Source organism: Panthera tigris, chromosome B3 (assembly GCF_018350195.1).
Source record: "Panthera tigris isolate Pti1 chromosome B3, P.tigris_Pti1_mat1.1, whole genome shotgun sequence".
NCBI classification, from domain to species: domain Eukaryota; kingdom Metazoa; phylum Chordata; class Mammalia; order Carnivora; family Felidae; genus Panthera; species Panthera tigris.
Genome location: NC_056665.1, coordinates 9,704,211 through 9,729,447, shown reverse-complemented (window position 1 = coordinate 9,729,447; position 25,237 = coordinate 9,704,211). Strand labels below are relative to the sequence as shown.

Sequence of the window (25,237 nt, the reverse complement as noted above, 5' to 3'; positions counted from 1 at the left end):
CTTGTGGTTCATGGGTTCGAGCCCCATGTTGGGCTCTGTGCTGACAGCTGAGAGCCTGGAGCCTGCTTCAGATTCTCTGTCTCCCTCTCTCTCTGCCCCTTCCCTGCTCGCACTCTGTCTCCGTCTCTCAAAAATGAATAAACATTAACACAAAAATAATGAAAGAAAAACATTTGGGGGGTGGGGGGCGCCTGGGTGGCTCAGGTGGCTAAGCGTCTGACTCTTGATTTTGGCTCAGGTCATGATCTCATGGTTTGTGAGGTCGAGTCCTGAGTCGGGCTCTGGGCTGACAGCTTGGCTCCCTCCCGGATCTGGACACCAGGAAGGCATGAGGTTACTGTGCTAAGCGTGGGTCCTGGGCTGAGGGCACCCCGCAGGACTGCAGTCCTTGCTGGGGTACCTCCAGTGAGCAGAGAGGCATGGCAGCCTGTCTGGACAGGACCCAGCACCCCTCGGCTCACCCTAGGTCAGGGCTTCCAACCCTAACCTTGTCGGTGCTCCAGCCCCGCGTCAGCGGGTGAAGCCTGTGGACTCCTCAGAGGAATGGTGGTAAGTAGGTAAGTGGTAACATGCAAGCTAAGGGGGAAACCTATTGCATTAGTTTGCAAGGACTGCTTGAGCCACAGAAATGTGCGGCCTTGAAGTTCTGGAGGCAAGTCCAGGATCAAGGTGTCGGCAGGCCCGTGCTGTTGTCACACTAGGGAGGAGTCCGTCCTGGGCCTCTCTCCTATGTTTTTTCGTTTTTTTTATTTTGTTGTTGTTGTTGATTTATTTTTGAGGGAGAGAGACAGAGACAGAGCATGAGCGGGGGAAGGCAGAGAGAGAGGGAGACACAGAATCCGAAGCAGGCTCCAGGCTCCGAGCTGTCAGGACAGAGTCCGATGCGGGGCTTGAACCCACGAACTGCGAGATCATGACCTGAGCAGAAGTTGGAGGCTTAACCGACTGAGTTGCCCGGGTGCCCCTCTGCTGTCTTCTGATAGTGCCCTGGCCTGTGGGGTATAGCTTCAATGTTCCCCGTGTGTGGGTCTGTGTCCACATCTGCCCTCTAAGGACACCAGTCAGATTGGGGTAGGGGCCCGCCCTACTCTGCTATGACCTCACCTTAACTGATCACATCTGCAAAGACCCTCTTTCCAAAATGGCTACTATCTAAGGCACTGGGTGTTGGTGAGGACTTCAACATAGGAGCTGGGGACACGGTTCTGCCTGGAACACCTATGAAATAGTTTAGAAACCAAATTTATAATCTGTACTTTTACGTCCATGCTTCTCTACTCACACATTAGTAACGTGATCTGGTGGCCAAAGAATTACCATAATTTGGACACACAGTCATGAGTGTGTGTAACCAAGGTATTTATGACTGTAATGCCATGAAAACATCCAGAGAGAGTCATGGAGGCTGCTGATACCAGTGGGGTGTTTCCCCACGTTCCCAGTTGAAGAAAGTGTTGTCATTAAGAGATTCTTAAAGTTAAGGGTGTTAATTTTTTCCCCATTCAAGTGCACAGACCCAAATTCGATCCTGAATCCCAGGTTGACAGCTTCTGTCCAAACCCAAGCCCACAGCCCAAGGTGGCAACCAAGCAGGTGAAAAGCCAGAGCAGCTTGCTGTCCCCGCTGGAAATCGGCCCCGGGCACACCTGCCTCTGGGGCAGGGCACAAGGCCAGCAGGTGCTGTGTGGCCAGAGGCTGGAAGGTCAGGTGGGGCACCACGCTGGGGAAGCCGGCCACCTCCAAGGCCACCTGTGTTGTTGCAGAAGACTGTTCCCCCTCCTGTGGGGCAGGGGCTGGGACGATGGACTTTGTTTCTTACTGCACAAAATACCCACCTACTGACAACCCAGAAGAGCTCTTTCTGAGCTGCTTCATTAAAGATAATTGCTGCTTGCAAGGCTCCTTCTTTCCCCAGCAGGATTTACATACAGCCTTGGGTGTTGAACAGGGATGGTCTCCACATGGCGTTGGGGTTGGTGGTCTGGGCTTGCCCCTCATCGGCTCCCGCTCTGGGAGGAGGGATAATCGGCCACCATTCCTGGCCCCGGGGAGGCTGACAGTGCTTCCCGTGGCCTTCCTGTCCACTTTTCCACATCAGGAACTACAACATAAATGCTCTGTCACCTTGAGACGAGGTTCCCAAGGACTTCATGCTCCGTCACTGATGGGCTCCCCTCCCCAAAGCTCCCTCCCAGACACGGTCTGGCCCCTGGGTGTCCAAGGAACCAATGCAATTGGGTGTGCTGGCCAGAGACTGGGTGCAAATCCCACATCCACCACTGGGAGGATGGCAGCCATTCTCACTGCAGCCAGGCTCTCCGGGTGCCCAGTGTGGTATTTAGTGCTTTACAGAACCTGACCTCAATTCCATTAGCCCTGCCATCACTGAATTGGGGACACACACACACACAGACCCACAGCCAGCTGGTTCTGCCCCCTGCCGCTACCAGTGTGAGCCCGTGGGGAGGAGCTTCAACCTCTTGCCTGGTTCCTCACCAGCAGGAAGCAGACAAGAATGCCCATCTCTGGGGTCACTGTGCGAATTAAAGGAGGCAATTATGCAAAGCGCTGGTCAGCGGCAACACAGAGGCTGGCACGCACATGGGGCCAGGCTCTGGAAAAGGCCCGCATGTCCCACGTCCGCAGCTCCAGAGAACGGGAGGCAGGTCGGCTTAGGCAGGCTCCTTCCTTCCTTGGCCTTCACTATCCACCGCTCCTTGATTTAGACACCCGCTGGAGTTGTAGCTGGCGTGTCCCGCCTCCCTTGGGAATGCGCAAAGGTTATGTGTGCAAGTTTTGGGGCGTGCCCTTAAAGAGGCTTGCTGGTCCAATGTCCTCTTCCTCCCTTCCTACCAGCTGGAATGCAGAGGAGATGGCAGGAACCGGGTAGCCATGTTGGGCCAGGAGATGGAAGCCTTGCACGCAAGCTGCCAGAGCAACAGGATAGGAGACGGCTGGGGACCAACCCTGTGGAGCTACCCTGGCCTGGGCTCGCTTACACTCACACTGAGGCTGCATAAATGCGAAATACACCTTTACTTACCGTCTGTGCAGGCTGTCCTGCGGCCCATTAGGAGGCCGTCCCACCCCCTTCTGATGGCCACTGTCTGGGTCTCATGCCTGCAAGGTGGCTGGCTGTCATTGCACCACCGGGGCAGGAGTGGGCAGTATGAAGGCTGGGTGTCCCTCCCAGGGCTGTGCCTGGGGGCCGCGGAGGCAGCTGGGAGGGCGTCTCTGCTCGGCTGTTCTAAGTGTGCCATGTTTTTGAGATCGACTCACTAGTTCAAGTGATGCTCGTTGAACCTGGTGAGAAATGAGTTGTGACACTCCTGGGGCATCTGAATCAGCTCTTCATGCCATTAAAGGTCAGTTTGGGTTCTGAGGGCCTGCACACCGCCGAGGTTCCGAGCACCCGCTGCCCTGTCCCTTCGTTCACATGTGCCGCGAAGGCTCATAAAGGGACATCAGGGGACGGGAGCGTCAGAGAAGCCACCTTGGGCTAAGTAATGCTGGTCCCTGGGGCGATGACACCACCCTACCCCTCGACCGGGGCTCACAGAGATGAGTGCATTTAGAGTTCCCCTCACAGGGGCTTTTCAGGAAAGCAATCTGGATTCTGCTGCTGAAATAATCCGAGGAAAGGAACCTCTCATCTGGGTGCCGGAGGGTCCCTGGGGAGGGGGTCTCCGCACCCCCCAACTCACCAGAGGGGCAGACGCCAGTGAGTGGGGGGTAACTTCGAGCCCCGGCTAGTGGGGCAAAATCCAAGTCTGCCCGCGCCTTGGGTCCGAAGACTGGTCCCAGCACCCAGGGGAAGAAGCAAGATTTCAAGATTTTTCTCAGCTCTTTTATTAAGTTAGAAACAGAAGGAACACAACTCGGGGGACACACCACTGCAAGGCCCGCTGTGCTGTGCGCGAAGTGTGGTCACTCCACCTTGGCCGTCCTGCAGCCCGGGGCCTCCGGCGGGCGGCTTCCCCGCCACCTGCCTTCCCGGCCTCCCTGGTGGAGCTGCCTCCCGGAGCAAAGGAGGCCAGCCTCTGCTGTGGAAGGGCCTGCAGCCTCCAAGGGACCCGGGAACGCACTCCGCTTCCAGCTTTTCCCCAGGTGGCAGCCGATCGATGATGCCCAGTGCCCGGTGCTCCGGGGTGGGGGGCAACCTAGCCCCCGAGGTCCCTCCCCGAGAGATGCCCACAGGCCCAGCGGCAGCACAGAGGTCCTGTGAGGGGGCAGGGCGAGACCGCACACAGCAAGTGCTTTGTGATGTGGCCCCACCACCAGTTCAGCCCGCTCCGGGGCCCCAGTCCTGAACCGGCCAAGTAGCACCCAGTGAACAGTAGGCAGCTGGCAGGCGGCCGGGGAAGCCACAGGTTTGGTGCAGGCCCCTTCCCCCTCCGGTGGTGCCCCGGGGACTGGCAAGGGATGAGCCAGAAGCCCGAACACCAGGTGCAAGCTGACCCCTCCAGAACCCCAGATACTGGGGATGTGCCGGTGAGGGACCCAGTGGCTGGGGAGGTGGAGAAATGAGCGAAGGACTGGCAGTTCTCTCGGGGACCACACTTGCCTTTTGCAGCTCAGGGAGCAAACCGGCCAGCTGGACGCTGAGGATCACGGGCCTTGCTGCTGTCCTCCATGCTGGTGGGCTCCAGAGTGGGTGCCCTAAGGTGACCCTGGGGTCCCCAGCTCACACCTGCTCCTGGTCTAAGGGCCCGCACGGTCGTGTCGGGAGATGATGGGGTCATTGCCACCTCTTGGGACCGGGAGGCTCTGAGGGGGGAAGCCCCTGAGGGCACCCTCGTCTAACAGGACAGGGGGCCCAGAGTCCCACTGCAATGGGGCATGAGTGTCCCTCTGCACCTGGCACAGCTGCCCTGACTGGGAGGAAGGTGGGGAGGTCACAGAGAGCACAGCCCCACCCTGGGGAGGGGCGCACAAGGGTTTCTGCTTTAACGCTGGGGGGGTCTCGGGGCCATTTGCTAACGAAGTCCTGCAGGTGCCATGAGGTCACCCTATGGGTTTCTGCCCCCTACACAGTGTGTCTTCATTTCTCCCAGGTAGCTCTGCTCTCAGTCCTGGTGGACCCAGCTTCCACGAGGCCCGACACACCCCGTGCTGGGTGACATTACGGTCACAGCAGGGCGACGAGGCAAAGGCTGTTTGGTCGGTGCTGTGTGACCGCCTGGTGCCGCCCACCCCAGCCCACCCAGGGCTCCTCTCAGCCCCCCGAGCGGGGTTTGCGGCAACAGGACACGACTCTGCGGATGTGTCTCTGCCCCAAGGCCGAGGGAGTCCTGAGGTTGGTCCACGCCCCTCTGGAAGGTCCTCTCCTCTGCAAACCACCTCACAGAGGCCAAGGCCTCAGGCAGACACACAGGGCTCTCGAGACAGCTTCTCTTCCCTTGTCTAAAGCTCACAACAGCCCCGAGAATGCTGCTCCCAGAGCCGGTGGGGCCAGCTTCCGGCCACTTCAAGTGCTGGTGTGGGGCCGGGCCGGGCTTCCTGCAGTGGCAGACAGGGTCAGGGCCACTCTGGCGGTGAGGGCTGCGGCCGCGGGGTGGGGACAGACACACGGAGTCTGCAGAGGAAGAGAGGGAGGGAGGGAGACAGAGTATGAATCATGCCCACATGGTTCTGTCCTACCCTGGAACAGAGTGATAATCAAGAGGCCACTGTGAGGGGCTAGAGCCTGGGGCCCGACAACAGAAGGCCTGGGTGTGAGAAGGCAGCTCTCTCGTTTACCAGCACTGCGGCCCCGAGCCCTGGTCTACCCCCCGGAACAGGGGAACTACCCACCTGTCCATTCAGCCACTCCAACCACATGCCCGGCACACCCACGAGCCAGCAGGTGCCACACTAGGCCCTGGGGGACAGGAGGGCAAAGAAATACAGCTGCCGTCTCCTGGATCATCCCCCAGGTGGGAGACACTGCACGCTTGTACCAATAAGTGCATACAGTAATCACAAGTTGACGGAAGTGCTATGCATGAAAAACAAAAAATTATGGATAAGAACCAGGACTTTATTTTGGTGGAGGGTATGGGAAGGTGGCAATAATCTAACCTGAGATGTGAAGGATGGACAGGAGTTTGCCAGAGGGGGAAACAGCAGTCCAGGCAGGAGGGACGGCATGTGCAAAGGTCCTGAGGTAGGAATCTGGCACATTTGAAAATTGAAATAAAGTAGGCCAGTGAGGTGGAAACAGCGAGGGGGTAGACCTGGTCAGAGAGTAGGGGGCAGGCAGGGGTGGACCGGCCATGTGGTTAGAAGAACGGGCCAGCTGTGGGCGGCAGCCAGCACATTCATTCACGCCCTCGACAGACATTCACTGTGCAGCCCATCGACCTGGGCCGTGATATAGGCTGTGGTGGCTGACGGTGGTGAATGAGGGGTGACCCTGCGCCCATCGAGCTCACACTCCAGCGCCAGCTTCCCAATCAATGCAGCGCCTGCTCTCTCTGAGCTTCAGCTTTTCCTGGGGAATACGAGGGGATGGATCTCAGCCTCCCGGAGAGGATGATGTGGTCTAATGCACGTGGAAGGCCTTGTGCAGAACCTCCTTGGAGCAGGTAAGATAACCCAGCAGCTGGCCAGTGCGGTCATCTTCAAAGCATAACCCATTGCGACAGCTCAGCATGACCCTGCGCGAGTTCGCGTGGAGATGTGGCTGTGGACGTGTGTCAGGAAGGGACACCCTCGGCTGGAGCCAGCAGGCAGAGGAAGAGGAAGCCCTTGGGACAGCGGTGGGGCCGTAGTCTACGAGCAGGTTCTCTGGAGTCCTGTGTGGAGGGGGCCGGGAGTTCTTTGGAGGATTTTCGGGCGTCCTGCTCGTCCATGCACCATTTCAACACCAGATGCCACTTCCTCTGGCCAGCGCCGTAAGGGCCGTGGGCTCAGAGGTGGCCCTAACCAAGCAGGCCCTTTGTGCCCGGGACACGGATGATGTCTGGCCAGCATGATGAGCTGCCCGAAGCAGGTGTCACGGTGGCTCCGGAGAGGCACAGATAAGCCAGCCCTTGGCACGGGCAGGGGGAGCCCTCCAGAAAGCCTGCGTGTCCTTGCAGCCAACAGGCAAAGAGGCAAGACGCTCTCTGCAGAACATCAACGAATGATGACGCCATTCTTGGTTTTAGAGCTTTGGTTCTATTTAGCCAGCATGCTTGTGTCCACTGCACAGCCGTGTAAGAACTACACACATAAGGGGCTTTTACCTACTTGTCAGTCTGCACGTACTCAAGTAACATTTAAAAATTCAAGCCAGCACTGGAATCCGTGGGGCTTTCTTCTTTCAAGTGGGGTACACCTTCCCTCCCTCCCTGCCAAGGCTTCTAGAAGGTTGACTTGAGCTCTGTGGGGTCAGCACTCCCCAGGCGGTAGGCAGAGCAGCCACTGCTCCCTCAGCGGGGCTGGCGAAGGCCCTTCACAAGCAAGAAGCTGGGTCATGAGGCTTCTAGGACCCCGAGATACTCTTAAGGTGGCAAACCTAAACCTTGGGCCTGTCTGCCCCACACCCTCCGGACGCATGAGGCAGATGGGGCAGGGTGCTGTTCCCCTCTAGGCAGGGCCCCACTGCTGCCCCAAACCAAACCTCTGAGCCACCCACACCATGAGACCCTGACCTGGGGAACGGGGGCCCCTCTGGGCTGTCCCTTGTTGCTGAAGACAAGACTGCACCTAGGGGCACCCTGAAAGGCTGAGGAACTGGGGAGCCACACTGGCTGGCTCCTGAATTCCCTCCCAGCCCACACAGCTGCCCCCAGACTGGGACAGCCATGGGCCACCCCAAATTTTGGCAGGTGCTTCTCTGAGGCCTAGTCTCCTCATCTGTGAGAGGGGACACTCCTCCACCTTGCAGAGACAGGGCGTCAATGGTCACCCTGCCCGCACACAACAGGTTTGCCCTGCCGGACTGCAGCAAGGGAGGGCGCTGGTGTGCTGATCCCAGGCCTGGCATGGGGCCAACCCTGGTAAACACAAGCCCAGTGAAGACTCCAGGTGCATGGATGGATGCATGGACAGACAGACGGAGCTGATGTGTTTCAAGAGGCCTGAACTCTTGTCTGGGCACCTTTCTCAATATACCAGGCCTGTCTGTGTAGGTCTGCGCTCTGGGATTTCCTCTCGGTGGTGATTTCTTTGAAGGCAGGACAGAATGTGCTGAATTGCCCTCTGGTGGCAGTGACTGAGCCCCTCGTGGGGCCCCGAGGGGGACTAACCGGCTCAGCCTTTCCCAGAGCTGGGATTGGAGGCCCCTCCGCCCCCACACCCCAAGTGGCTGGGGCCTAACAATGCCTGTGCAGAGATGAGCTCCTGGTGGCCTGGATGCCTGCACGACATGCTGGGTGGGGGTCAGGGGAGGAGACATGAGGGCAAGGGTTGTGCCTTTAAAGGGCTTGCTGGGGGCAGGGGGACTCAGTGGGAGAGAAAAAGAACTTTCGCGGCTGATCTACACTCGGTGAGTAACCCAGGGTAACCCAGCCCGGGCTCCGGGGGCCTGCCATCACCCACATATGTAGATCTGGCTGGGACACTGGGGCTGGTCCTGGAGGTCCGCCCTGCCTTTGACGAGGGCAGGCGGAGCTGAACTGAAGCAGGGCAGTGCAGGGCACGGGAACCACCCAGGGTCAACTTGGAGGGCAGAGCCTCGGGAGGGGCCGTCTCTCAGGCCCCAGAGGCACTGCGGGGAGGCTGGCTGGTGGGCTGCTGGGCCACGTAAAAAGGAGATGGCTGGGATGCGGGACAAGAGCTGAAGCCTAAAAAGGCCCTCTGCCTCTGATGCAGATGTTGCTCGTGCAGGAGTTCGGGAAACGTGCAGGCTGGAGCTGCTCAGTCTCACCAGGCAGCGTGGCTCTGGGAGGGTAGGGCCCATGCGTGGCGTTCCGGTCCCGTCCAGGACCGGCTCCATCTTGGGCAATCAGCCTCTTTGCACCCGCTTCCTCGTCCCGGAGATGGGGCTGACGACAGCACCCCCACCACGGACTGGGCCGGACTGGAGGGACAAGGCCCCTGCTGCACTCAGATGTGCACATACAACGTGCCTCGTGACTATGGGCGATGGACCCTTCTAGAAGAAGGGGCTAGCCCAGGGACGTGGAGAGGGCCCCCACCGCCCAAAGCATCCCCAAACCATCACGGCCACCATCCTTCTGCATCACTGACTCGCATAAGCGTCAACTCTCAACCCGCCCCTCACTTGGCCTCTTCAAATACTCTGAGTAACACGATTTTCACTCCTGTGTTTGAGATGGCAACACTGAGCTCAGGGGAGTTAGGTAACCGGGGTCAAGCAGCCAGTAAGAGCCAGAACCAAGGAATGATGTGTCCCTGGAACGGGGGAAACTCCTGGAGAGGTAAAGGGCTCACTATGTCCCCTGGCCTGCCCCCACCTCCTCCCGCACGGGGATGAACCACTGGTCAGGTCCGTGGGGAGGGGTGAGCACCAGCGGGAGGAGCCCTCAGGCTCCACAGGTGAGCACCCCAGAGTGCAGGAACTGGGGCGGGGGGGGGGGTGACAGGAGGCACCACCATTCTCTTAAAGCTTATGCCCCAGGGGACCAACAACTTGGGCCGCTCAGATTTTTCTCTCCAAGAGAGGGGGAGTAGATTAGAACAAAACTGGACAACTCGGAAGCCCCCATCTATCTAGGCTGGCTTTTGGGGGTCCGAACACCCTGGACGTAGGAGGCGATGCGACCTGGGCCTGCCTGGCTTGTCCCCGTCAAGGCCTTGAAGGCCCGGCCACGCTGGTCTGGCTGGAGCATCCGCTTGCCTGGAGGAGCAGTCCCAGCGAAGTCGAAACCGCTCTGCTGTGGACAGCCTTCGGCACGCAGGCCAGCAGCCGCCATGTCACGGAGCAAATTAGGTTTTCGGTCCGGGCTGGCTCCTGAGGGGGTTTCTGTGATCTGCACTGAAGGGGGCACCTGGCCTGAGGGCCGATTTCTCAGAGCTGCCAGAGAGCTGCCCGGGGGGGTGCAGAGGCTTCCGGGTCAGCCTCAGAGCTGGGACTGGTCACCAGCCCTCCTGGGTAAGGAGAGCTGGCCTGTGCCGGAGGCAGAGCCTGGGATCTCCCACCCCAGGCCCCAGCCTCTCAGAGCCCCTGGGACCCATGCCTCCCTGCCTCCCATCCCAGAACCTGCTGCTCCTGTCCCAGGTGTGAGGGATCCAGGAGGAGGACTAAGGGCCGGGACACACAGCCTGGCTTCCCCAGGGCCTGACCAAAGAGGATGGAACCAGAACTCAAACCTTTCCCTTGTGTCTACAAATCCACCAGCCCCTATTCCTGAGCTCCCTGACAGGCTGGCTCGGGACACCCTGATCCAACCTCAGGACTGGCACTGACCCTGCCCCTCAAAGAGGCCGGTCTGGATAAGCTGGTCCTTCCCTCCACTTGACTCTGCACCTGCCCTCAGGCCTTGGGCAAGTCCCTCCCCCCAAAGGGCACCTGTGCCCCTTAGCCCCCTGCATCCAGTGTCTCCTCCCCCTTGGGTGAGGATCTCCTGTAATAATGGCACTGAGAACAAGGGCAGGAGCAGTACCTTGGGCAGTGCTCTGCAGCCGTCCTGCCCGGCCACGGTTCCCTCCTTCAGCATGCCGCCCGCGCTGAGGCGGCCTCTCACCACCTCGCGGGACAGGAGCGCCCTGCTGCCTCCACCGGGGGCCTGGCCCCACAGCTCCGGCACCCCCCTGGCCCCTTGAGCGCTCTGCCCATCATCCATGTTCCTCACAGGTCCCCGGGGTGCTGCTCACGTGTTGGACACACGCTAGAGTCGCCTGGTCTGGGGTGTGGTGTGGGCTTTAGCATTCGTGTTGTAAGGAGGTCTGGTCTTTGCCCCTGGCTTCTGGGAGATGATCGGTCATACCCATTAGACTGTCTCCACCTAGGGCAGGATTTGGGGTGGGCACATCTGTGTGACTTAGGGAAGGGGCTCTGGGTCACGCTGTATCAGCTGACCTGGAGGCAGAGTAACCACGTGGGCCATCAGTCGAGCCTACGTGATGGGGCCCTGGTAAAAACCCCGGACACCTGAGCCTGTGTGAGCCTTCCGGCTGGGGAATATTCTGTATGTACGGTCAGTCACTGATGTGGGCACAGTGACGCCATCCTGACCGCGTGGGGAGAGGACCCTGCCCTGTTCGTCTCTGTCCTTGGCTGATCTCAATCTGCATCCCTTCCCTGTACTTGACCGTGACCGTGAAGAGGATGCCCTTATGTGGAGACTGCCCTCGTACTTGGCCGGCTGGCCTCAACTCCACGTGGTGTTGTCTGAGGACCCCAGTGACTCTGACGTGCAGCCGTGTCTGGGAAGCACCACACCTGTCTGAGGGGGCTGTCTCCACGTGGCAGGGGGCTGACATGCTTTGCTCAAGGTCAACTGCAAGCAAGGGGCAGAGCTAGGCTGTAGCTCCAGACCCGGAAAAGGGTCCCGGAGCACCCAGCCACCTGCTGCCCCATCCACCCTCCCCTGGAAGGACACAGTGACCCTGACCCAGGTGGAAGGACACAGTGACCCTGACCCAGAGCGGGCCCGGGCCCCGGGGTGCTGGCGGCTCACCTGGCTGGGTCCTGCATCGCTCCTCACGAAGGCAGGTGTTTCCAGGTGCTGACAAAGGCAGTGGGGATGAGCGAGTAGGGCACCGTGGTGATGCAATTCCACGTGTCCGACGTGGGGTCATAGCAGTCCAGGGTCTTACACCTCTGGGTCCCGAAGTAGCCCCCCACAACGTAGAGCTTGTTGCCCGAGGCCAGGGCGTGGCAGGACATGCGTTTGGCGGTCATGTCTCCGATCCGCGTCCACTGGTTGGTCTCACAGTCGAAGCGGTAGGCGGAGGCGGCCGTGAACTCGGTGTCACCGCCCATGATGAAGATCTGGCTGCCCAGCACGGCGGCCGCCGTGTACCGCCAAGGCTGGGGGCACTCGGCCTTGATGCTCCACCGGTTCTCTGAGGGGTCGTAGCACTGGACTTTGGACACCATGTCTCGGTGGATGCTGGTCCCCCCGAAAACAAACAGCTTCAGCTTGGCGCTCACCACCGCGGCATTGCTGACGCCGTCCCTCAACGGGGCCACCATGGTCCACTTGTTAGCCCCGGGGTCGTACTTCTCCACCTGCTTCAGGGAGACAGACGGGGAGGCCGGGAAGACGCCTGCCAGGGACGTGTGTCCCCCGACCACGTAGAGGCAGTTCTCCAGCTCGGCAGAGCCGTGGCCGAAGCGGGCGATCAGCATGGGCGCCGCCTTGGACCACTCCTCGTGGACGGTGTCATACACCCACACGTCCTTGGAGACCCCATTCTCGGAGCCCCGGCCCCCGGTCACGTAGACCTTGCAGCCGATGGCTGAGGCGCTGAACTCCTTGCGGGGGCTGGGCAGGTCCGCCTTGGGGATGATCTCCTTGGCCTTGTGGTCCACCTGGTAGATCTTGTCGCACATGAAGGTCTGGCCCCCCAGGATCAGCAGCGTGTGGCCTGCCTTGCGCGGCCGGGCGCAAGGGCTGGTGACCACCCCGTCGTTCTGCAGGATCTTGGTCTTGCAGCGGAGCGCCTCGTCCACGATGAGCCTGGTACGCTCGTCGGCCATGAGGAGGGCCTCGCCGGAGACGGCCTCCTTGAGGCAGTCGGACGGCAGCAGGGCCAGCCGCACGCTGCGGAGCAGCTCGGGCAGGTGCACCTTCCGCCGCTCGAGGTCGTGCTTCACCCACTGCAGGATGGCCTCGAAGACCACGCGCTCGTCCTCCGTCTCCAGCTCGTCGCTGGAGATGAGGTCCAGCAGGGTGTCCTTGGACAGGCTGTTGAAGTCCTCGCTCTGCCGCACCGCCTCGAAGTGCACCAGGCACATGCGCCACGAGAACTCGTACAGCCGGCGGCACTGGTGAGCGTCCGACAGGAGCATCATGCCCAGGCAGTTGGAGGGGAAGAGGTTCTTCTCCAGGAACTCGGCGGCGGCGTCCCGCACGTCGTGGAACTGCAGCATGTCACCGGCCTCCAGCAGAGACTCGGCGTTCTCCTCGTTGATGACGATGCGGGACGAGTAGGCGAAGTCCAGCAGCAGCTCCAGCACCTCGGGGTGCAGGTTGTCCTGGAAGTTGACCGTGTCGTCCCGGCTCTCCCGCAGGCCGTGGCTGAACATGGCCTCGAAGTAGCGGCTGGAGGCGGCCAGCACGGCGCGGTGGCAGGGGAAGGCACGGTCGCCTGCCCACAGCGTGACGTCCGTGAACATGCAGTGCTTGCGCAGGGTGTTGAGGTGGGCCAGCACGCAGTCGGGGTGGGAGGCTTTGTGGAAGAGGGTGATGTTCATGGACCCCGTGCTGCTCCGTGACTTTCGGGTCTCATGGACGCTGACCGACATGCTGAGCCGACCTGCCAGGGGACAAGGCCACACGAGGTGAGAGGGGCTGGCCCTGTGCTGGCTCACCCTTCAGCCCCTCCTCTCTCAGCTCCGCCCCTCCCCTTGACCACGTGGCCAGGGAACGTGCGGGTGGCAGTGGCTGCTCTGACCTCTGCCCTTCAGAAATTGCTTTTGTTGATTTTGGACCAGCTGTGGAACCGAACGTCTCTGGCCTGGAGATGAGCCACGTCTGGGTGGCTGTGAGCTGTGGCTGCCCACCCCGGGACAAGAGAACATGCAATATGGTGTCCCTGGGCCACTAAGCAGATAGCAGGTTGGGGCGGTGCTAAGTAGCCTGTGCCCTGGGCCACATCCCACCCTCGAGCTGCCCTCTGGGGCCGAGGCTCCCGTGGCCCGTTTCTACAGCTGGGGAAGCCAAGGCTCAGAGAAGCAGAGTGGCTGGCTGCCCAAAGTGCCGGAGCCAGGATCCCCATGTGGGCCCTCCAGCTCCAAGCCCAATCTCCACCCTCCACAGGCCCAAGGAGGCTGATTCTTTCCGGGTTTTCTGTGGCAGACTGGAAACAAGGAGCCCAGGGAGCCATGGAGCCCGAGCAGGGCCTCACATGCCACCACCCCCTCCCCCCCGCCCTGCTCCCAGCCAGACCTGGGCTGAGCTGGGCTCCTAGCAGCACTGGCCAGAGTCCCTCACCAACCCTGCCCTTGGGAAGTTCCCAAGAGCCACCACTACAGCCTAAGGGCTGTGTAGACACGTTCTCCAAATCCAGGGTCTTCAGAGGCCAACTGACCCAGTGGGGATGAGCAAGGGTTTGAAGGCAAAGCTGGGCCGACCAGCGGCTCACCTGAAAGACACCGGCTCAATTCTGAGGTCCCAAAAAGCAAGCCACGAGAAAGGTCCAGGTGACAGTAGGGCATGCTGACCACTAACGCAATCCAGATTTGCCTCAGCAACTGAGTTTCCAAATGAGCTTCCCTAGGCCCTACAGGCGACTCCAGGATCTTGGGCCATAGTGAGTGTCTCACCTGCCTCCCTCCTGTGTTCTCCTCTGCCCCGCCCAGGACTTGGCCCTCAGAAGGCTGCTCTGTGTGGGCAGACACGGGCTTGTCACACACTTGAACGTGCGGGATTCCAAGGCATCTTCATTAAAGTCCAGTAGACAGGAGCACCTGGGTGGCTCAGTCAGTTAAGTGTCTGAATCTTGATTTTGGCTCAGGTCATGATCTCATAGTTTGGTGAGTTCGAGCCCCACGTTGGGCTCTGTGCTGACTATACAGAAACTGCTTGGGATTTTTTTTTTTCTCCTTCTATCTGTCCCTCCCCTGATCATGCTCTCTTGGTCTTTCTCAAAATAAATAAATAAAACTTAAAAAATATTAAAAAAATTTTTTTAATGTTTATTCATTTGTGAGAGACAGAGTGAGCAGGGGAGGGGCAGAGAGAGAGGGAGACACAGAATCAGAAGCAGGCTCCAGGCTCTGAGCTGTCGGCACAGAGCCTGACATGGGGCTCGAACCCATGAATTGTGAGATCACGACCTAAGCCGAAGCTGGACGCTTAACCAACTGAGCCACCCAGGTGCCCCAAAACTTTAAAAAATGTTAAAAAAAAAAAAACCCAAACCTAGCCTTTTTTCCTTTTTAATTTTCAAAAGTATATAATTCTCCCAACCCCCACTCCAAGTCAATTTTCTGCTTAAGTAATAATCTGGTAAGGGAAGGAAGCGATTTCATGCTTCAGTGAAATTGTAAATTAGTGTCCAAGTACAGTGCTGTCTCTCTGCCTCACTCCTCCCCTGGCAAAGAACCAAGGAAACCACAAACTGACGTGATCCGAGCTGCCTGGGCAAGGCCCCTGCTCCCTGGGCCCAGGCTGGGTCTGGCCCTGCTGCTCTGGCCCCCAAGCTCCAGGCAGACCTCGAGTCGATGATGCACCAGAGACACCGCTGTGCACACCAGCCACTGGGCTCTGGGGTCATGAGGTGAGCCCACGGGGATGGGGGGTGCAGCCAGCACAAGAGTAAGAGAGGTGGGCCAAGGCTGGACAGGATAGTTCCTGTTCGATCGTCATCCTGGGGCACCCCTTCCCTGCAGCTCAGTGTTCTCTTCTGTAAAACGAAGTCCTGTCCTGCTCAGGCCTCAGGGGCACTCAGCTGTTGGCAAGTATTTACGGAGCGTGACCTCTCAGCCTGGCCCTGGGGCTGGGTGGCACGGGGATCGGGAGGCCTCGGTGGCTTAGCCCCCCGAGGCTTTCCTGGCAGCTTGGCACGTACCCCAGATCTGAATTCCGGACCCTGCACCACGTTTCCCCGAATCTTGTTCACAGACATGTTCCCAAACATGGACGTTCATTGAGTTGACTCTATCCATCCTGTCCCCACTGTGTCTGGGCTGAACAGGAGCGATGGCCTTTGACCTGTGCGCCATGCTGGTGGTGCGGCCCCAAGGACTCCAACTCAGGGGTCCAGGTGGAGACTCCCTACAGAGGGGGTTAAGGACGGGACAAAGCAGGACTCAAAGAATGAGAAAGCATCAAAAGGCAGGGCAAACCCACACAGAGCAGCCACGTTTGCCCTGGGAATGAGGTCAAGTGGTGGCAAGGCCAGTGCTGAGTGGGCAGCCCAGGGCCCCAGAGCTGACTGATGTCTTGCTTAGCACCAAGATGCCTGCCCGCTGACGCAAATTCCCCGCACAGGCAAAGAGCCAGGGATGGGCGTATACACCCAAGCAGGTTCCCACCCCCAGATGGCTGCCTGTCTGGGCACCTCCGTGCCGAGGGCAGAGGCACCTGCCCGGCTGTTTCCTCAGATTGTCCCACCTCCTTGTGAGCAGTGCCTGCATCTGAGCCAACCTCCCAGAGACAGCAGCCATCAGTCATGCACGGACTTGCCCCGGTCCGTGAGGTGATGTCCCAGAAGCATCGTGATTCCAGAAGGTGGAGGGTCTCATCACCCCAGTTTACAGATGAGGATGCTGAGGCCCAGACACAGGAATGGAATCATGTGAGCTGCAAACCTGTACCCAGGTCCCTGAGGATCCCCAGGGCTGTGCCTCTGCTCTGGGCTGGTCGGCGTGGGAGGACCGGCCTAAGAGCCAGAGGCCCTGGGTGCTACTCGCCCTGTGTCGGGCCCCTCACCTCAACCACAGGACATCTGGAAGCGGCTCGCCTTGACCGTCACGCGTCCAGGAGAGCCCTCAGCATTTCCTCCAGACCCGCTGCTCCCCAGGCCAGGCAAACGGGAAATGGCACCAGCATGCTCCTTCTTATTCAGGCCAAATGCCCAGGCTCCCTTCGTCCCTCCCCGGCACCAGCACCCGGCCGCCACCAAGTCCTGTGGCTCCTAAGTGAGCCCCGAGTCTGACCCTTATCCCCACCTCTGTCCCTCCCTTGACCGCTGGAAACCCCTGACTGGCTTCTGCTTCTTTCTCCACAATCTGTGCTCCATCCAGAGACCAGAGTGATGATCCCATCACGCCCAGCTTGAAACCCTCCAGGGGTGTCCCAGCGCCCTCAGTGAAATCCTAAGTTCTCACCGTGGCAGCCAGGTCCCACATGAGTTGACCCCTCCTCACTGGCTACCCCTCTGTCATCACATCCTCACACTTCCCAACTCGCTCGCCCCCTCAGGCCACACCGGACTTCTTACTGGGCCTCAGGACCTTTTCACAGGCTCCTCCTCGGACTGGAATGCTCCCCTGACTGTCTACATGGCTCACTCTGTCACCTCCTCAGAGAGTGACCTGACCACCTTTTGGGGTCACCTCCTCTCCACACCTCACCCAATTCTGCCTTCCTCACAGCACCCACTGCTATGTAACACGCGTTCGTCCCCAGTCTCCCCAACGTGCTGAAGGTGGACACCACGGGTAGGGCTAACTGATGCGACCCCAACACCCAGTGGGACCTGGCACAGAGCGGCCACTCGCCTCGACTGAACGAACCCCGCCTTTGCTCGTGACGAAGCCTGGAGATGCATACAGTGCACGGAATCCCTTCACCTTGAGCGCTCGTCCAGCCGCCCCAGAGAAGACGAAGGCTGGGCTGGAGAAGGCACTCGAGGGGGCCGCCACGATGGACGCGTGCGGTGGACACTCACAGCCTCACTCGGGTCAGCGCTGGCAGAACCCGAGGCTGGGCATTTGGGCCCGGCTGGCCAAAGCGGCAGATCACCGGGCCCTGGCCCTGAGCGTGGAGCCCGATCCATGTGCAATCCCACCGGCCACCGCGATGGGCCAAGCAGACTCTTGTCTGCGACGTTTCCTGAACTGCAGGGCAAGGTAGAGGTGCCAAGAGCACTGGGGCAGGGCAGGGGCGGGAGTGGTCGGTGGCCGTGCCACCCAGGACCACTGCACGGAGGAGGCAGAGCCCACGGCCAGGCTGCCCTTCTGCTCCAAGAGGGCTTTCCGTCCCTTGTCGCCTAGAGCCGCAAGCAGTACGAGCACTCACTGCACATCAGTTCCTGGGGGTCAGTGACCAGGGGCTGCTCTCCTTGCTAAGGGGTCTTCTACCTTCTCCACCTGCAGGGAGGGCACCCCCCCCGCACACCGAAAACGGGTTGTATGAGATGGTTTTCCGTGTTCACTACCAGTCACACAGGCAGCCCCACGCAGGGCAGAGGATACGCAGGGTGCAGGACACAGGCTCCCGGCCAGTGGAGGCAAGGGTGAACGTGCCAGAGTGTGTGTGCCCAAAAGCGTGTCTGCCCAGAGCCTCCTTGGCTCCCTGCCTCGGGGGCCACGATAAATCAGACGCTCTCATGCTGTGTGTATCACAGAACTACTCTGACTACCTAAGCGTTGTCCTGGGCTTTGATGGATTTAAGGCACATGAAGTAATAGCCATGCTCCAAACGAGCAATTTCTCATCCTGCTAAGAGGTATTGACCCACGTCAGACCACACTTCTGCTCACACTGCGATCCTCACCTGCACAGAAGAAGTTAAAGTGCACCCAACAACAACGTGCCCGGCTCATTTCTCCCATCACCCTTGGAAAGTTAAAGAAACACACAAGGAAACAAAGTAGCCAGTGGTGAGACCTCCAGAAGAAACTTGCCGTGTTCTCCAAAGACCCCAGCCACAGGAAGCTGAAGGCCCCCACTCCCAGGGAGAAATGCGCCACAGGATCAAACTGCTGCCACTGTCCAGAAAGCCCGACCCCATCTGGCTGCAGCACCGACCCCCTCCCTGCCTCCCTCCACCTGCCAGGGGCCTGAGTTCCTCAAAATCAGGATGTCAACGCTACTGCTCCTTGCGGGGGGCCAGAGGGAGCGGGAAAGCCCAGGGCCCCGCCGGGGGGTTGCAGGTAATGTGGTTCTGACTCACTCATCAACCATAAGCTTCCCGAACAATCCCCACGTGCTACGTACCAGGCGTGGGAGACAAGGACGGACAGAGACAGGTTCCTGTCCCTGTGGGCCTGCGGTGTGGGAGGCAGAGACAGACTAGCAGTGAGGAAACAAAACAGCAGTAGGTCACGGTGACAGGAAGATGGTGGGGTCACTTAGGCTTCTGTGAAGAGGGGACACGTGAGCTGAAGCTTAACCAATGAGCCAGGCTATGACGACAGGGGAAAGGACGCTTCCAGGTGGCAGGGCTGCGGACACAAAGGCAGGGCAGAAACAAGGTTGGCCCGTTGAGGGGAGAGAAAGGCCAGGCCGACAGGTAGGGGCACAGTCACATGGGGCTGGGGGACGACTAAAGATGCCCACAAACTGTGACACGGCTTCCACTGACAGGCGGGGTCTACGTCCCCTCCCTTTGAGCAGGTTCTGTGACCGACCAAAGGGAGCCGGAGAGACGCTGTGCCCATTTCCGGGCCCAGACCTTCAGACACTGGCAGCTTCCACTCTTGCAGTGCCCCCCTCCAGGGGAAGCCAGACAACGGGAGGCCTGACCACACCGCGAGGAGACGGCAGCCTGCCACGTGGAGGAGGGCAGCCCGGCCGTTCCCCCTGCCCTTCTGGCCACGGGAGCCCAGGCACCACACACGAGAGTGAGGAAGTCGCCTTGGACGGCCCAGCTGCAGCAGGTGGGCCCCCGCCAGCAAGTCGGAACCGGGGCCCCAGACACTGGCCCCAGTGACTGCAAAGGTCACGCATCACCCAACCTCAAACCCTGAGACAGATCCTGACTGAGCAACTGCTGGAGGCCAGGCTACGTTGAAGGCCCACACCAAATCAAGATGGCGGCTCTCACTCTTGATCTCGGGGTCGAGATCAAGACACACGTAACAGAAAGGCCAAGGTGCGAGCGAGGTGGGAGGGGGCCTGGGGGTGGGGAGAGAAGGCAAGTATTCTGCAGATGCCTCTCTGGTGGCGGCATTCTGACGGCTGTGACAAAGTGGCCTGGAGGGAAGATCAGGGTACCTCAGGGACGGCAGACAGAACGGGGTCCCCGAAGGCCACAGCCATGACCGTGTGGCACTGGGAAAAGTTCACTGGTCTCCCTGGGTCTGTTTCAACCACAGAGTGACACTAAAAGCAAGTGACAAACCAGACAGGACACGACATGCGCTTCCAGTGGCCTGGGCCTCTCGCATATGCTCACACGGCCAGCTGTTCCAGTATTGTTGCTGTTACTACCACGTCCGCTGAACAAAGCACGGAGCAGACACTCCGGATCCTGACTCCATCCCTACCCTCCGCTTTCTGGTTTTATTTTGTTTGTAAGTAAGCTCTACGCCCAACGTGGAGTTTGAATTGACGACCCCGAGATCTAGAGGCACCCGCTCCACTGACAGCCAGCCGGGCGTCCCTCTGCTTTGCTCTGAATAAGGCAGTGCTCACGGTCTATTCGTGTTTAGGTTGTTCGGATTTTTTAAATGATTATATGATATTGTTGCGATCAGAAAAAAAACACTAAAGGTTTCTGTCAAGCCTGTGAGATCTGTGAAAAAGGAAGGAGTTAAATGCTATTAAACACCACATAAGCACAGGGCTGTGTGATTCAACACCCGTTCCCAGGCAGGGATCTCGGGACTGACGCGTGACGCTGCGGCCCAGATGCCTGCCCCACCCCACCCCCACGTCTGGGGATCCAAGCACCTCAGGGAGCCTGCAGGGTGCAGGGGTATCTTTCTTCCCCTTGCCAAGTGGAAAGCAGACTAAGCACCCTTGTAGAGCACACAAATCTAATTGTTAATTGAAAGCAAATCAGTATGACCAGGGTAACTGAATCAGAGGCGCAGATCATTCTAGATACGAGTGCACTATCACACAAAGGGCCCTTTCCCTAAAAGCCTCTGCCTTTCAATGGTCCTTTCTTTAAGAAAGTAATAACACTTTATGTACATTCAAAAAATTGTAGGTACCTTTTTATTATTTTTATTTAAAATTTTATTTTTTTGACAGAGAGAGAGCTAGCATGCACTCAAACGGGGGAGGGGCAGAGAGAAGGGGAGAGAAATCCCAAGCAGGTTCCGTGCTGTCAGCACAGAGCCCAATGCGGGGCTTGTACCCACGAACTGTGAGATCATGACCTGAGCCGAAATGAAGAGCCAGACACTTCACTGACTGAGGCACCCAGGCGCCCCATAGGTACCCTGTTTTTAATTTAAAATGCAAAGGATTAGAATTATTTGTATTTTTGTGTGTGTATTTATTTTGATTTTGTTTTCCATCTCTTTATTGTGCAAGACTCCAATCCTGCAGTAAGGTCGTGATAATTGTGTAACACACGCCTTGTGTCGGCTGGATGCAACTTTGCCCCACGCCAGCCCACAGCCTCACCCCATCCCTCCTGCAGGGGAAATGGGGTGGCTGTAAGGGCGGTTCGAGAACGGAGCCTGGCTCAGGGAAGGGGTGAGGGTGTTGCTTCACCCAGCACTTAGTAACAAATGAGGTTCCTCTTTTGGTGGTACCCAAATGACTCTGCGTCGGATGGCTCCCCATGAAAGGCAGAGAGCAGATCGGTTCGCCGCTGAGCTCATCTCACGGGGCAGATTTCCAACTGCCTTCCACACCTCTGACACACCACACTGCGGGACAACCCGCTTCTCGCCTGCTATCTGAGGTCTCGATCACCAGTGCCACCGTGCCTCCCCTACAGTGCCCCGTGGTGGGCGGTTAGTCCTAAGGCCCACCCGTCCACCTGCAACCAAAGCCTGGAAGGGGATGGGGATCCCAGGAGACCCCGAGGGTGGGCAATGGCTTCAGCACCTTCTCCACGTGCTCTTGCCTTTTCCCTCGGTGCTCCCGCAGGTTAAGCACACTTGAGGAAGGACAGCTTCTTTGGCTTCCAAGATTGAGCCGGGATCCAGGCTGCTGCAGCCTCTGCTAGCCAGGAGGCCGTGCTCTTATTACAAGCTGATAGACCTACCGGAGTGGAAGCCAACTCTGCTAGTGTGCAAACGCTGCTCTGGGGAAGGGCTTGGGGGGTTGCTCTGCGCTCGTTTACCCAGGGGAATAGGCCCCTCCCAGAGGAGGCACAGGACAGGAGGTGAGGGGTCAAGGCTGTGCAACCCTCCTGGACGATGAAGCAACACTTGTTGCAAACGGTAGAGAGTTCTGGTCAGGAAGGGAGCCAGGCGAAACGCATGACCACCAGGGGCCTCTGCCGTGCTGGGCGTCGCACGCAGAAGGGGTGGTCCCCCAACCACTCCCGGCCCGCTCAGGCCTGTCCGCTTTAATCAGGATGGGCCAGGTTCTGCCGCATCAACAAACACCCCCGTATCTCAGAGGCTTCGGAGGACGGCGATTTCTCTCTGGCTCATACCACTTGCATCATGGTTCGGGGGTAGTGGGGGGGGGGTGACTGTGAGAAGTGTCCTTGTCATCACTATCAGCCCCAGGGACCCAGATGACAGAGCAGCACCCTGTCACCGGTCAGTAAGCCACAGGGAAGAGAGAGGGCGCTTGGGAACCCCGCACACGGCCTGGAAGACACACGCCTCTTCCGCTCCCATCTCCCTGGCCCAAACCAGGCACATGGCTTCACTCACCCACGAGGGCCAGAGGCGCAATCCTGCCACCTGCCCCACTGTTTCGGTAACCTGCACGTCGGCACGGGAGCTCCGAGATTAACGGCAGTGACAGTTCCACCAGCACTAAGTTACAGTCACCAAGGACTTGCTCCATCGCGGGCGCTGCTCCAAGCGCTTTCTGTGTGAACGCGTGCAAGCCTCACCACGGCCTTATGTCCAACCCTCACCTGCACCTCACGGGAGGGACGCTGGGCAAAGAGCTCCCACCTCTGCGCTCTGTGAGCCCAACATCACAAGCTGCTTGCGACCCAGATCTGTATCGTTCTTTCCCACACACCAAAGGGACAGAAGAGAGGCTCTGGGGGCCACAGCCCGGGGCTCCAGCCACCGGACACCCTTCTCCGTACCCCCTTGGAGCAACCCTTGTCAACCCTTCTGCACACCTGGAACAGCGCCATCTCGAGGAGAATGAAGCCTCCGTGCTCCGAGACCCCCAACGCGGGTAACGAATCAACTTTTCTCCTGTGCGTGGCAAAGGGTCCTAGTGCGAAAGCGGCCTCTAGGGTCATTTTCTGGGTCCTGTTCAGATGAGGACACCCGGCTAAGCAAGGCCACCTCAGGGAAAGGATCTGATGGTCCCCCACGCCGTGTCTAGCTGCTCAAAGACAAGGTCAGGATTCTGTCAGCTCCGCACCAGCCAGGTTTTGTTCTTTCAGAGAAGCCATCTTGCTAAGGAGAGAAGTGAACCCTCAGGAGGGGCTGTGTGGGCCACGTACCCAGCCCACAGCAGCCACGGCCACGGTGCTCAGCACCCTATTCTCTGCTCACAGCCCTGCCTTCTCAGTGTGAGCTCCACGGACCAAGCTAGACAGGCCAAGGGGCATACCCAGGAGCTCAATCATTTTTACTGACAAGACAATGTAGGATTGAAAAGCACAAGATACAAAAGACGCAAATCCCCTGGAATGTCAAGCCGGAACACAGGCATTTTCATGAGGGGGAGGGGGGGAGGGGGATGATGGCTGGGGACACTGCCCTGCGGGGGCAAAACCTCATTCTTGGCGGGGGGTGGGGGGGGGGTGGGGTGGAAAAGATCTTGTTGTTTTTATATACAAAGCATAGTTATGTACACAGCACACAGACTTATATCTGGTATTAACATTTATGGGAGGGTAAGGAGAATGGGGAGGGGGGAAGTTCTAAGAAAGTTTTGGGGGAAGGTGATAAGGTTAAGCCAGTCTCCGAACAGAGTAACTATTTTCGTGTTGGCTCATTTTTGCCTTTTATCCCCAAACGTTTTACATTGTTGCAGTTACAGAACGTTATTTTACATTGTTTTTACCTATTTACACAGTTTCCATATTCCTATCCTTCACTCACTACTGAACAAAGGTGGATTGAGCGCCCGTGGGGTGCAGGCCCTGGCATCCAGTCTTCCGGGCTCCCTCATGAAACGGCCCAGCGTCTGTGTGGTTGTCACATGTAACTTTTGGTGTCTGTGAAATGCAGAACAGCTATGACTTAGGAAAAGTCATTCATCCACAGTTCTAAAAGTTTCTATCAAACAAATCACATCTCTGCTTATGTTGAATTACTGGTATTCTCTTGAGATACAATCTTGGGAGAAGAATTCTAGATGTTTGATGTCACAAAGTCCTAAAAGTTCTGTTTGCCATGCTTAAACCACCCCTGCAACAAAGCAACTTCTTTCAGCTAAGGGGGAGGGGGGGTGGGTAGTGCAGACACCTCCAAACTCATCAGGGCAGGGCAGACAGAAGCTACCACTCAGCTTCTTCTGCCATATCCTGTCCCCCCTCAGCTCGGTGGGGCCTCCTGGACCATCTCTGGCCCCCAAAGCCGGGAGTCTGCAGGTCTGGCTGTTGGCTCCAGCTGGGATCAGGGCCAATGTAATGGATACCACTGCTCTAATCAGAGAGGGGACAGAGAACTCGGCACTCAGGCTCACCCATCTGTTGAAATAACTTGTTTCCTTTCACTTATCCAGAGTGACACAGGGAGAAACAAAGGGGGCAGAGAGAACAGTCCCCTCCAAAGCAAACATTGCATCATGACCCCGGGCTCCTCCCTTTTCAGAAGGATTAGCCTGGCCCTCAGCAAACAGAGCAGGGGCTGGGGACCCAGAGGGAGGCAGTCTCTTTTCCTGTCTGGTCCCTTGAAAGGTTCAGGGTCCCACAGATGGAGCCGCTGAAAGCACTCTCGCCTAGATATCACTTTCAATGAGCCACCTGGAGTCTTGGCGGCAAATGAAGAAGGATACAACAGGAAAATAAAAAAACACCAAGAGTAAAGCGCTAGCCATTTCCTGGTGTGGGTCCTTCTCCCTGTTCATTCTTCTCCAGGCTGTCAGTGCCGCTGTGCAACTGTAATCGGAGTGCTGTTCAACTCCCAAGGCCCAGGATGCAGCTCTGTCTTCTCCGTGGAGCCGGAGAGCGATTCGGAGTATCTTGCAAACTGACAGCTGCAGGCGCCCTCGGCCCGGCATTTCCACTCCAAGGAACCTCACCTTCAGTCCTACTTGCACATGGGCCTTTGGCTGCAAGCAAAAGGCTGGGAACAACTCAATATTCATAAATAAGAGCCCTAGTCAAATACACCTTGTTTCATTCATCGAGTGGAACACTGTGCAACCAATATATACACATACATATTTTTTTAGAAAAAATTTTTATTATTTTTTCAATGTTTATTTGAGAGAGAGAGAGAGAGAGAGAGAGAGAGACAGAGAGAGAGAGAGACACAGAGCATGAGCGGGGGAGGAGCAGAGAGAGGGGGAGACACAGAATCCGAAGCAGGCTCCAGGCTCTGAGCTGTCAGCACAGAGCCCAATACGGGGCTCAAACTCACAAACTGCAAGACCATGACCTGAGCCAAAGTCAGACACTCAACTGACTGAGCCACCCAGGCGCCCCCAAATACATACATATGTACATACGTATACATACATATATATATTTACAT

At 58.3% G+C, this 25,237-nt stretch overlaps 1 protein-coding gene across 5 annotated transcripts in view; it reads right to left on the bottom strand.

Annotated features, from left to right (window-relative positions):
- Positions 1 to 3,787: 3,787 nt before the first annotated feature.
- The window catches only part of KLHL25 (kelch like family member 25), a 34,264-nt gene continuing 12,814 nt past the window's right edge, over positions 3,788 to 25,237 (bottom strand). Inside the window, exons 1-3 of one of the 5 annotated variants that reach the window (XM_042988109.1) lie at positions 14,182 to 14,356; positions 11,550 to 13,353; positions 3,788 to 5,575 (exon numbers count right to left, since the gene is read on the bottom strand). In XM_042988109.1, coding sequence (XP_042844043.1) covers positions 11,573 to 13,353; positions 14,182 to 14,254 — 1,854 coding nt within the window. In that variant the 5' untranslated portion in view covers positions 14,255 to 14,356 and the 3' untranslated portion in view covers positions 3,788 to 5,575; positions 11,550 to 11,572. The other 4 variants (XM_042988113.1, XM_042988114.1, XM_042988110.1 and 1 more) reach the window with 4 other exon arrangements.